Below are 13,357 nucleotides of genomic sequence, written 5' to 3' on the forward strand. Positions count from 1 at the left end.
ACTTTAGTTGCCGCTACTTCTTGCAAATTCAATGTCATTGAAGATAGAGCTATCTATTTCTCTAACTTAAGTACACATTGGATGCCATGATACTGATGATAGTAATAAAATGTATGCAGCTCACCCTAGGACATTAAAATCCTAATAACCACAGTAGATGTCATAATATATGGAATACTTACTGAATGAAACAAATAAGAGAACAACTAACCTGCAGACTGATATTGTATAAATATGAAGATACTTCATAGAAAGATTATAAATAGCTTCAGCTACATGCTCCTTGCTGAACAAGTACACAACTGGATAACCAAGAAGCCATCTGAAACAGTTTAATATCCACTTTTAGTGTAGTTTATCTCTATGAAAATGCTTCCAGCATAGGAAGCATATTAACCAAAAAAAAAAAAAATCTTAAAGAATATGATACTTTGTAGGGCAAAATAATACAACGGTTAGAAGAAATCTTCGATTTCGGCAACTTCATGGATATTAAATGAAAATGACAGACACCTTTTAATAGAGTTCAGTCTTGTAAGTTTAGGAAATTATGTCAGAACTTTGCAGATAATTCAAAATTTATTAAGCTTTTGCTTTGAGTCAGTTTCTATCACATATCTCTGGACTTTTACTCAAATGTCTAAAGAAAGGTCCTGAATAGATGCAATTCCAAAAACATTTCATGCGTTATGCAAAGTAAAGGAGTACCCCGCCCGAGTTTCTATTCCACCCTATTTACGGCTGTTTTATTGATCAAAGTTGATACTTGAAGTTTCAAAACCCTTCCAAAAGTTGTCCTGCTTCATGAGTTTTAATGTCAAGCTATATGATTGGCAGGTAGTTTTTAATCTGGAAATCTGAGATCTAATAGGATAAGAATTTAAAAGCTACGTATTCTCTGGGTAATCTTTTATAAGATATATACGTTGGTGCATGAAAAGTTCTCAAACAACTACAGCACCAAAGTTCAAAACCCATTAAACACAAGGAGGAATATTCCCAGGCAGAAAAGAAAAATCTTTCAATCGTGTAACAAAGAAACGCAAATAGACTTTAACCTACTCTAGTCTTCTCCATGTCAGTAAAGAGTCTTCTTTAGTTCCAGCCAAACACACAAAAGCACATCTCCAACCAATTGCTATCTTGCTAACCCTCCAGCAACAACAAAGAAGCAGCTCTTAAGCTAGACACATACACCAAACACTTCCAGCACTAATTCCAAATCTGTCTAGTGAAATTGTAATGTGAAAATATGTGATCGATATAATCCCTTCTTTTAGCCCTTCAACCAGAAACCCCATTCTATATGTCACTCGATTCCCAGAACCAACCACATACTTCAGTCACTTCATAAGGAGTAAAGTAAGGATAGGGCAAGAATTTTGTAATAACCTCTCTCAGCAACCCAAAAAAATTGCACCTATTAGCATGGGTACTTAGTCCAAATGATCGACACCCAGAAGGAGTTTTAGAGAGAACTTCCACAACCACCGATCAACCATAGCTTGTTCTCTTAGATAATTCCCACGTGCGCCGCAATTATCTCTTAGTTTATGCACCACATCCCATCCAAGTATATGTTGCCCTTCTTCCCTCACAACGCCCTTCTAAAATAAAATACTTCATAAATTTGACTAGGACCTAACCTCCCTTCATGGAAACTGAAAATCGGAAGAGCAGTCTGCTCTGATGAGAATCAAGTAAGTCACCCACCCCCTTCGACAAGCAAAAACTAAATTGATCACTTGGTTTTCCAGGCAAAACAAATAATGTGCCAGTGAAGGGGACTGGCGATATTCACCTGACCAGTTGGAGGAACAAGTGATATTGCCATTGAGCCACTCAGTTATCATATAAGTAGATATGCACATAAGGAGATCATCAATGCTTTCAGGATTCTTCAGGCAGAAACAAAATTCATACGTGATGGCAACATAGCAGACAAATGCATGTAAAACACACCTGCCAGAATATTACATCTGGAGGTAGTACTTGTGTATGCAGAGGTGAGTTAGGAAATTACCCATTTAATGTTGGCAAGGTGAGGTCAGTATCTTGCATGCAGCTACTGAAATCAATAATCTCAAAGGAGTGAGAAGAGATAGGTTTATTTCTGACAGGGTCAGAATCAGCCATATCTATACTATGAGATGACGATGTGTCATCTTTCATTCCACCAACAGGAAAATCCAAAGAGAACAACTTCTGAATTGATATAAGCTGCACACCAAGTGGGTTTTCTTCTGCTTGTTTTATCATCTGTGACGGAAATTAAAGAAGGGGCGGTCACCAAAGAGAACAAATGAGAATGTTGAGGTTCAAAGGAAGATATTAAAAAAGAAGAAGCGGACATCAGGGCGCACCTTTGGAGGATCATGTTCAAGGTCCACAAAGAGAAGCTGTGCTTCGGAGTTCAAGCTTGACCTAACATACTTAGCAAGTCCACTAATGTGAACCAAATATATCATTTCTTCTATAACCATTACTCTCAGCTGCTCAAAAAATGGTGCGCCCTGCAGATAAATTTTAAAAGTAAATTGATTTCAGAAAACCATGAACTCATAATAAAGAGAGAGAACGGAGGAAAAAGAATAACAAGACATGATAGAAAACTCCATCTGACTTGAACCCTTGTAGAGAAGATAAAAAGGAAAAGAAGACGGCTGAAAGAGATAAGAAATGATGCATGTATTACAAAAACCCCAATCATCTTTGCCTCCAAATCGATGAAAGACATACTAATACAGAGCCAGTATCTTGGTTCTAATATAATGTGTACGAAGTAGCTGATAGGTGTAGAATTGCAGAAAGTGAGAGGACCCTCCATTTTTTTTTATTAAAAAGAAGACATCCTCATTCCGACCAATTAACAATGTGTTATGTAATTGAATCATCGGTAGAGAGAACACCAATGTCTAACCATGATATTTTACTCAAACATAGTCATAGGAAGGTTCCTCTTTCAAAAGCTGTGTAACAAGTATTGGAGTCTGGAATTTCTCTCACACTATCCTTGTCATATTTTACCATCTCTTGGCAATTAATAAGTTCCGGTTTTACCAAATTAGAAACAACTGGAATTCCTTGTTTCATCATAGGACTAAAACTTAAAACACTTATATTGGCTAACAATATGAAATGGAGTAAAAAAATAGCAGTGTGATATTGAAAAAGAGAAACCTTCCGACAAAGTTTTAGGAGAGTGCAGAGCCTGTCCTGCAGTTCAGGCATCTTGCCACCGTAGTCTACCATTATCACTGCCCTCATTCCTGTACACAAGGCCACTATATCTGCAAAAAAAACAATCATAAATTCTCAATTAGAATTTGTATTTGAAAAAGAAAATACGCGAGAGAGAGAGAGAGAGAGAGAGAGAAACCTATCTCTAGTCGACGCCTGCTGGAAGACTTGAGTCGCCATTTGATACGAGAGAGGGAGGAATCCAACACGCTTATTGCGACTTCACTTGAGAATTCCTTCTCCATTTCCATCGAATACACCACTCCAGCCCCGGGGTTGCTCATACTTTACGCTTAATACGCATTTTCCAAATCTGACTCACCATTACTATTCAAATAGCTTTTGCATCTCTTGTTTCATTTCTTTTAGTCAAGCAGAGTAAAATTTCCAACTTCGATTACAATCAACCCTAGTTAGTAAAATATACGCGAATTATACGTTAAAAGTTTGCACATGTATAATTCAGTGATTTTTAAATAAAATACAGAAACACGGCAAATATATAAATACAATACATATGTGTTTACTCAGTATCATTTGGTCTAGTGACATAAGTCTCTTCTTGTATGTGAGAGGTCGTGAGTCGAACCCACAGTATTGTAGCACATTATTGTGCATTTGATCAAAAAAAAATAAAATACATATGTGTTTAATATGGGATGCAATAATGAATACGTATGTAAAATTTCGGGTACATGTTTATACCAATTACCTTTAGTATATCACTATATCATTATAATTCCAAGATTTCAACTAAATCTATATATTGTTCAATAGATGAAACTGCAATGTCTCTTTCTAATCGGTGAAATAGATTGGCATTCTTGAATGAGTTGAATCCTTGATATGATCACATGGTTTACGCAAAAACAAATACACCTAGTGCAATCTCCCAAACTTACAACTTACAACAAAATGAACAAATAAGCACCACAAATGTCCAAAACAGAGACTTACCTCGATATAGCTTAATGGAAACTTGGAAGTAATACACTACTTCAACAAAAATCTACAAGGATGCCAAAAGCTTATGACCAACACTACTCCAACCATGAATTATCATTAGTATCAAAAAAAAAAACCATGAATTGTCATTGATGTCATATGATCCGTCATTACCAAAATCCTCACCAATCCATTCAAAATCTGAATCATCCTCTTGATCAATATAATTTGAAATTTCCCTAAGGTTTTCAAAATTGATGGGCTTCAAGTCTCTTGCTTCCATTGAATTGAATTTTTCCATCATCATTGTGTTTCCTCACATAGACAAGATTTTCTAGCATATTTGGTGCCGATCTATTTCTTTTCTTTGTTTGTGCAGCCTCAAACACACTCCAATTTCTCTCACATCTTTATTACTATTAGAAAGCCAGACGTTTTTTTTAGTGTCATGGTGAAGTTTTTTTTATGATATACCCATATTACCCATGATAGAAAAATTTTGATTTAATGAAAAAAAAAAATCAAAGAAGGGTACTACCGTAAAATACCCAAAAAACAAAAGATAATATAAAAACAGAAGAAGAAGAGAACTGCACGCTATTAACTGCACACGATCTGTAATATGTAGAAGAAAGAATAACTGCTAGGTGCATGAACAACATAAACTAGAGACTAATGACGACGTGGGTAGTTTTCGGAATACATATAGCATCGAACTTAGAAGAGAAGAGCAAAACCAGTCTCAAAAGAAGAGAAGAGCAAAACCATCTCCTCTATTCTTTTTGTTTTCGAGTAATCAGTTTGTATGCAATTTGGGTGGGAAGCAAGTACTTCAATCTCACAGTTTTTGTTTTTTGTTTTTCATGTTTATGCTTTTAGTTTTGGTTTTCTTTGGGATTGACTTGTGGACACAGGTTACGCAATTGGCCTAATTTTGCATTATTAGAGAATTGTGAGCATGTATAAATGCATGGGTAAAAAGCTAGTGGTGAAGAACTACAAGGCTGACTCAATATTCGAATAGCATGTTTTTTCAATAGTAATCCCACCATACACCTATATTAGAAAGATAAATGACACATACATATTATTAGTAGAAGAAACTTAAAATTATTGTCAAAACAATTTCTATGCACGAGGATGTGATGTCTTTAACATAGTCATTGTTGTAGATGTGAAGATAGTCACTGATTTCATCCGATAATGCTCGTAATCGGTAATTCAATGCTGAGAATGTATTGTTTTGTTTGGGAGAAATCATGATGTTGAAGGTTGGTGGAAAATTTTTGAGCTTGTCCTGTAAAATCTGACCTTAAATTTAATTAAATAAGCAAAAAAAATAATTCTGTAATACTATATCGCAAACGTAAAACATTTTATTCAACAACAAAAATAAAATAAAAATCAACAATCATTGATTACAACATCAAACTCATATATAATTATATATACATCAATACCCAACTGTAATTATAATCAAAGATCACACCTTAGCCGCGTAGCAATTTCATTAAGTTACTATATATGGACACTCATAGTAACGGTTGGACATTTTTAATCACCAAACTAAAGTGATAAACATCGCCCCACAAGCTAACAAAGTATGCGAACAAATTCATTCTTTTTTTCCTACACAGCTTCATACTATGATTATAATCTAAGATTTCAAGATACCAATACTTTTTCCAAGTACAGACAGAATCCCAACAACCAAGTTCATATCAGAATCACAAAAATACCTAGGGTACATAAACAACAACTCTAATACTCTACCATTAAATGATTTTCAATGGCTCAGATCGAATGGTTATAATTCTTACGGTACAAATCGCACCGCATAATTTTCTTTTTATTTAAATGTATTTCAATAATTCTTCAACTTTGGAATTCATATAACATAGCACTTTTGTTTTCTTGTTAATTCCTAAATTATCCCAATCAAGGCGGCTCCGGTCTCTCTCAGCTTTCTCATCCGCTCTTCATCTTCGCCTGCCGCCCAACTCTGTAAGTCTCCCGCCACAAAAGCCCTGGATCTTGTTTTGGTTTATCTTCGAATTTATCGTATTTGATTTTATGCATTGCCATCAAAGATTAGAAACTGGGTCTGGAATCTGTAACTGAGAAATTGGCACTTCCCTTTTGTCTTTGCTTTGAATTTGTTGCATTTTCTCTTTACAAGTCATTACTGAGTGTCAATGGCATGTATCAGAGATTCCAATTCTGTTTCATTTGAAGGGGCAGTATGATGAGCTGAATGTGTATGCTAGTTTTAAGGCTGGATGTCCTCTTTTTAGCTTACGGTTTTCCTTAGCGGGTATTTATTTTCAACTTGAAATTAGGTAATCTTTGGCACAAGAGAGACTTGACATGGTGCACACAGGGAGAAAATGAGAGGGACTTGAGCTCTCTAGTGTTGTTGCCTTGTTAGAAGATACACTAATTTATAAGGTTTCATAACGGACCTGGTTTTGGCTATCAGTTTTGTATCAAATATAATATGAGAGTTATTGGCTAGGTTTATGTTAAAGGTTCAGTATTTTTGTTATAAACAACCGCAACTCACATATAAATGATGTCGAATTGAAGGAACCCACCCTTCAGTTGAGTCAATTTGGATGTTTTGTGGGACAGGTTTTTATTCGTTCTTGCCTCTGTTTTGGGAAAATGGATATGAATGTATGGATCTTTGTTTTTACGAGTTTTAATCACCCGGACGGAATCGACATAGCTAAGAATTTCTTAGGAAAGTAGCAACAAAGAAAACTTTCAATGCATAATAAATTAATAACTGAACCAATTACAATAGAACTAAAATTATTAAACCAATGACCCTGTATATATATCTGTGCGGTGTATATATATGCCTTTTCAACACACAAATAATGTCCTTTTACATGTTTATGGTATGACTTTGTGTATGTCAGACAAAAGTTTAACATTCTTCTGTGCACAGTGGTAGAAAAAGGGAAGAATGGTGATGGTGCATCCATATGTGTCAGCCTCCACTCTAAGTCGAGCTCTGCCATCAGCAGCCTCTATCCTAAGTCGAGCTCTACCGACCTTATTTGCTGAACCAACGAAAAAATGGTTGGTGTGTGAGACTCAAAGCATGAAATTGTTAAATGATAGAGCAATTGCCAATGAATACAGAAACACAAAGAGACTTGTGTTTGGTGGTAGGAGGAGGTTCACTACTCGAGCTTCCCACGTCAATGATGCTGGCTCCATTGGCTCCCCTCTCATGCAGTCCATGGAGAACAAGATCAAGGAAGAGCTGAATGCAGAATCTGTTATTGTTAAAGATGCTAACGGGGATGGTCGGCATGTCAGCATTGATGTTATCTCTTCATCCTTTGAGGGAAAATCTGCTGTCAATAGGCAGAGGATGGTGTACAAAGCTATATGGGAGGAGCTTCAAAGCACAGTGCATGCAGTAGATCAGATGACTACTAAAACCCCAGAAGAAGCAGGTACTCAAAAGTAATGCAGTGTTAGTTAAAAGTTGGAGTTGACACTCCCCTGATATATTTTTACTCGCTACATTTTATGTAACCTCCATAATTTATGATCTTTATCCGTCAATGATTTTGAATGATCGTAATTGCCACTAGGCCACGCCATGAGTAGGAGCACTATGATCTCTTTGCTATGTCTGTATTCTTGTAGTTTTAGATGTTTTTATTCTCTTTAGTTTCTCTTTCAGCTCTTGTGATGAATAAAAAACGTATTGAGCTTAGGCTCTACGTACGTGTTCCAGCCTTTCAATTTTACAGTTAATCTACTGGCACTCTGCAACATATCGTGGGGTTGTAGGATGTTACTATATCATGCTACTTTGTGGCCTATTTCATTGCAGCCAAGACTGCTCAAAGGCCACTGCTGGAGGCGTGGCTCACTGGAATTCATTGCGGCATAAATGAAGGCTGGAACTTTGTGTTCTGTTTCGGAGTTCTTCTACTGAATCATTCTTAAATGTGGTTCCTAGAATTGGGACAGACGACAAAGATAGGAGTGGATCCTAGAATTGGGAGAAGATCAATCAGAGGGATAAAAAGAAAGTTGAACCAAATCAAATAAACATGTACAAAGAATTGCATGTTGATCTTAAAATTGTCGAAAACCCTTGACATGTATAATGCGACTCCAAGAAATTATCTCAACTATGATCCGGCCTCTTTCCTCCTTTTGAACACAAGGCAAGGCGTCACCGGCTGACCTTGCATGATGCCGGACATAAATTCACTGGCCACAAAAACAAGTCAGATTCCGACACCATGCACCGGAATTGATTTGGCTCTGAAATCTATTTACACACGCAATGAATTTTGTTGAATACAATGATCATTTGGTTGGTTGAACTGGTAATCAAGTTAAAGCGCCAAAGCCTCCTCCCTTCATCATCTGCCTGAACTCGTTGTAATTGACCATGCCATCTCCGTCGACGTCGACCTTCATAATCATCCTGGTGCAGTCCTCCATGGACCTGCCTTGCTTGAGGCCGAGGGAGGACAAGACCGTCCTCAACTCGTCGACGGTGATGAAGCCGTCACCGTTCTGATCGAAAACCCCGAACGCCTCCTTCATGTCGTCCTCGTCGTCCCGCTCGTCCATTATGGACTGGTAAAGCTCCCCGAACTCGTCAATGTCGACGCACCCGTCTCCGTCGACGTCGATCTTGTGGATCATGTTGAACAGCTCCTGGTCAGGGATGAAGATTCCCAAGTTCTCGAGCGAATGGCTCAGCTCCTCTTTGCTGATGCGCCCGTCACCGTTCCTGTCGAACACTTGGAACACCCGCTTCAGCTCAGTCGGCTGCATTTCGACCTTGTTGGCCGCACCAACACTGCTTCTGCGTTTGTCGACTTTGGCTTGGTTTTGGAGAGGTCGTCTCAGAGATTTGGGTAGCAAAGAGAGAAGGAATGCATGAACAAGATTGTAAATGAGGAAAACCCTGAAGAAAATGGTTGGCATCGAGAGAGAGAGAGAGAGAGAGCTTGATATATGACAAGGGTCTGTTTCTTGCGGTGGGTATTGGTCGAGTAGTTTTTGGAAACAATGGGTTTGTGTCTTGTTATTATATATCATCGTAAATCCAATATCATGTCGACCGTAAATCATAATCAAAGGTTGGTTTAGAGAGAGAGCTGGCTTATACGCGTGTTAGGGGAATTGTTTAAGAGAGAGAATATGATAACGGATCTGAAAACTAAAGTCGGAGACAGCTATCAAAGGCAACAAAAGCAAAACTACGGAGGGAGGCCGGCGCCACTATCCGTTGGACATCCTCAACGGCTACTTTCCCAAGACGTGCACTTTGGACATTGTTTGCCGGCTTTCGTTCTACGTCACTATATCTCTTTTCTCTGTCTTTAATTTAGGGATTAATGTCATTCTTTGGCCGAGTCTAAAATAAGCGAAATTACAAAACCTAAACAATGATCGTCTTCAAGTTTCTCTTACACTACATCGAGACTGCAAGTAGGATTTTTAAAATTTTGGTGGTTTTAAGTTTGAGACTAAAGAAAATTGTTAATGTCCATGGTTTCGTTTTGTGTCGGTAAAAGTTGAGTAGGTTTGTGTTAAAACTCTTTTCAAACAAAAAGATCAAGCACAAACTAACTCAAGACACATTTACTTGTCGGTGAGTCACAGTCCAGTTGGTCAGATAGTTTAACTGACAACCTTGAGTTTATGGGTTCAAACCTCACATGTAATGTTGTGTGATTTATTTCATAATTTTTTTATTAAAAAAAAACGAGTAATTTTATTCACATCTTTATATTCTTAATACAAGTCTCTAAATTTTGTTGGGTTGCCACCCCATAAACCACTTTACTCACCTCACATTCTCTTCACACCCCATTTATAATTTTTAATTGTAAGTCTACTTTGTTCACCCATTTACAATACCTAAAATACAATTTTTCTAATTTTACTTTGTTCACCCTACATTCTCTTCTTATTCTACATATATTTTTTCAGTTTCAAACTTGTAGGCTTTGAATGTTTGAATGTTTAATTGATTTCAGTTAGTTAGGGTGCAATTGAATTGCATGCTCTACTTCGCTAAATTTGGGATTGGGAATCCTTCAAATAACTATTACTTGGAAAAAGCTCTGACGTCGGTGAAAAAAAAAAACAAATCGAATATAAGTGAACGACTACATGACGGACACCGAAACCAAGGTGCAACAATTAAGGATCTTTTTTGACAATCGTAGTATAAGGAAAATAAGATTCAATCAATCCGGGAACTTAGGATGCTCTTGCGGGAACAAAATTAAGATAAATTAGTATCTAGATTAAGAAATATCTACATAATCCTTACAATTTAGGATTAAATTCAGTTTACCCTCTCAAACTTTAGAGATAAAATCAGTTTAGTCCCTCATCTTTTTTTTTAATCAGACTTATCCTTGAACTTTTAAATTGCATCAGTTAACTTCAAATTTCAAATTTTCGTGTGATTGTGATGTCATGTGTTGAGTTGGAGCTGACAAGAGGTCCCACATTTCAGTTTTTGACCCTCATTTTGGTTGAAAAACTTAACAAATTTTTTTTCTTCTTTAACCTTCATATTTTTTTCTTTCTTCTCTACCAAATTCAAATACCTCTTTCCGTCAAAAATAAAAAGAATTTTGAAAGAGAGAGAGAGAGAGAGAGAGAGAGAGAGAGAGAGAGAGAGAGAAGAAGAAGAAGAAGAAGAAGAAGAAGAAGAAGAAGAAGAAGAAGAAGAAGAAGAAGAAGAAGAAGAAGAAGAATAATAAAGAAAAGAAAAGAACTTGAAGATAAAGTAAAAAAAAAGGAATAAATAGAAAAATAGTAACAAGGGGTAGTTTGGGTTTTTCAGCAAAAATGAGGACAAAAAACTGAAATGTGGGACCTCTTGTTAGCTTCAACTCAGCACATGACATCATAATCAGATGAAAATTTAAAATTTGGAGTTGACTGATGCAATTTAGAAGTTCAGGAATGAGTTTGATTAAAAAAAAAGATGAGAGACCGAACTGATTTTAGCCCTAAAGTTTGAGAGGGAGTAAACTGAATTTAATCCTACAATTTACACAAATAACCCGGGGGGGGGGGGGGGGTTGAGATTTGGTTTTCTAAATTCCTACGAAAACAATAAAGAAAAGATATTTACAAGTGATTTCAGAAAACATAAGCATAATCCAATGAACTTTATCACACAATCGAGTTGTCACCAAAGAGAAATATATAAGGAAACATATTCTTAAAATTCTCGTATTGCGACACATAAATAAGTATGTCCCAACGCTACATACATTGACTATTTAAAAAACCAACAACCCAAAGAAAAATAGTCCTTGAATCAATATGCTGAACGCCTCAACCAACTTCAGCTAATTCACAATTTAGCCAAAAAGTCACCATAAATTTTTCTATTCGTCGACTACCATTAACCATCTACTCCAAAATATTCTCACTACCTTCTTAATAGAACGCTCAAAGGATAAGAACATATCCATGATTAGAGCTGTAGGAACCAAAACATGTGTCGCCATAACCAGCATTATTCCAAAATGTTTCCAATTGATTTATGTTGCAAATAAAGTAGTCGGCAAATTGGCCTTCAATCTTGACTTCTCTAAATTGACACGTCTTGCAACCAAACACTAGCTACAAATCCCCCGTGACTAATTCACTCAGGATTAAGGTCCTCAACAACCCATAAAGGAACCTCTTGGAATTACTATGGGTACCTCACCATATCACTTAAACTAACTTTTACATCAATTAAATATACAACTACTTCGAACTTTCCTTCCAACTCATCTCTCCCAAAAGTCACGTAACTTGATATTAAGATTTTCCATCGGACTACTACAACCCCTACTTGCTCACCAAAAATAGGAACTCCAAGAAATGAATCGAATCAAACGTTTCACTTACTAAAGATTCGCACAAGATGCTCACCCCATCATCTTAATCATAATCCAATTAATCGTTGGACAAAAAAAAGGAATGTTGACAAGCTTGTGAGTTCCCAACTTGAGTTCCCAACTCGCAACTAAAATTTAACAACTTATGACATTAAATCGATAACCCTTGGAAAAGACATAATCTATACACATTTTCACTACTCAAAACAGAATAATTACTTAAGAGGTCGACGTACGGAGGCGTAGTCTTGAAGATGTAAATATTTATGGCACAATACTGTCCATAATAAGACAAGAACAACTACCTCACAAACCTAATCAACACATAGTATATAAAGCATATAATGCTAATGGATCCGCTGCGGTCGGACCATCATTCTATAAACACTAAGTATGACTAAGTATACGAGCTGGTAATACTAAAGAAAATGAATGAATCAGATAACTTAATGCTCTGATACCAATTGTCAGGACCCACCCCAGATTTCACCCTGAAATCCGGAATGAACCCTGCGGGGACCACCTTCAAAGGAGATGCTACCGGAAATTCGGCATAACCTCCCTTGAAAATGGACAACCCTTCCTAAAGCCACATGCAAACACACTTCTAAAATCATATTCCAACCTTGTACTCTTAAAGCCTTCCTACTTCCCAAGTTCATCACATCTCCCACAATATCAAATTCTAATCTAAAAGAATCCCACTTCTAACAACAAAGACATTCAATAAGTTTACTAACTGGATTATCAGAGCATATCTAATAATGAAGAAAAACAATGAATAAAGAATAAGCAGGAGCAACCTCTGACTATTTGACTATGCCTCGATTCCATCTACGCTCGACCTCAAATAAACTTAGTCTGCACACTGGGCATTTGAAACCGAATGGCCCAAAGGAAAGTAATTTAAAACGTTTGAGTGAGTGGACAAAAATAAAATTAAATAATTTAAGAAAACGTAATTTAAATGTTTTCCCACGTTTAAACTTAAAAAAGAAACTTAGCTGCACACAACTTTGATCGTCCATAAAACTTTAAATCCAAAACCACATAAGAATGGACAAACCAGCCCCGCTGGTTAATCAAATATTGAATTCTCGTAAGAGACAACCAGCCCCGCTGGTTAATCAATTACATAAATAAGAAAATAAAACAAGGGGAAAAGATATCACCATGTAAGAAAAGCCTCCCAAGCTCTGGTAGCGTTCCCACGCTAAGCGCTCGACTCACCTATGATAAGGACCGCTAATAAAAGCTAGCTAGCAATG

At 36.7% G+C, this 13,357-nt stretch overlaps 3 protein-coding genes across 3 annotated transcripts in view; 1 reads left to right on the forward strand and 2 right to left on the reverse strand.

Moving 5' to 3' along the window:
* The window catches only part of LOC101310079, a 6,480-nt gene extending 2,910 nt beyond the window's left edge, over positions 1-3,570 (reverse strand). The window contains exons 1-5 of the mRNA XM_004309764.1: positions 3,380-3,570; positions 3,181-3,290; positions 2,364-2,513; positions 2,024-2,259; positions 212-322 (exon numbers count right to left, since the gene is read on the reverse strand). Of these exons, the coding sequence (XP_004309812.1) occupies positions 212-322; positions 2,024-2,259; positions 2,364-2,513; positions 3,181-3,290; positions 3,380-3,524 (752 nt within the window). The 5' untranslated portion in view covers positions 3,525-3,570. The remainder of the gene's footprint in view (positions 1-211; positions 323-2,023; positions 2,260-2,363; positions 2,514-3,180; positions 3,291-3,379) is intronic.
* A 2,546-nt stretch (positions 3,571-6,116) lies between these two features.
* Positions 6,117-7,954, forward strand: LOC101310572. Its single transcript, XM_004309765.1, has 2 exons — positions 6,117-6,189; positions 7,139-7,954. Exon 2 carries the CDS (start codon positions 7,157-7,159, stop codon positions 7,667-7,669), a length of 513 nt encoding a protein of 170 aa, XP_004309813.1. The 5' UTR covers positions 6,117-6,189; positions 7,139-7,156; the 3' UTR covers positions 7,670-7,954.
* A 385-nt stretch (positions 7,955-8,339) lies between these two features.
* LOC101310856 (calmodulin-like protein 7-like) lies at positions 8,340-9,055 on the reverse strand. Its single transcript, XM_004309766.1, has one exon. It carries the CDS (start codon positions 9,001-9,003, stop codon positions 8,551-8,553), a length of 453 nt encoding a protein of 150 aa, XP_004309814.1. The 5' UTR covers positions 9,004-9,055; the 3' UTR covers positions 8,340-8,550.
* Between the last annotated feature and the right edge of the window lie 4,302 nt (positions 9,056-13,357).

Source organism: Fragaria vesca, unplaced genomic scaffold (assembly GCF_000184155.1).
Source record: "Fragaria vesca subsp. vesca unplaced genomic scaffold, FraVesHawaii_1.0 scf0513070, whole genome shotgun sequence".
In the NCBI taxonomy this organism is placed as follows: Eukaryota; Viridiplantae; Streptophyta; class Magnoliopsida; order Rosales; family Rosaceae; genus Fragaria; species Fragaria vesca.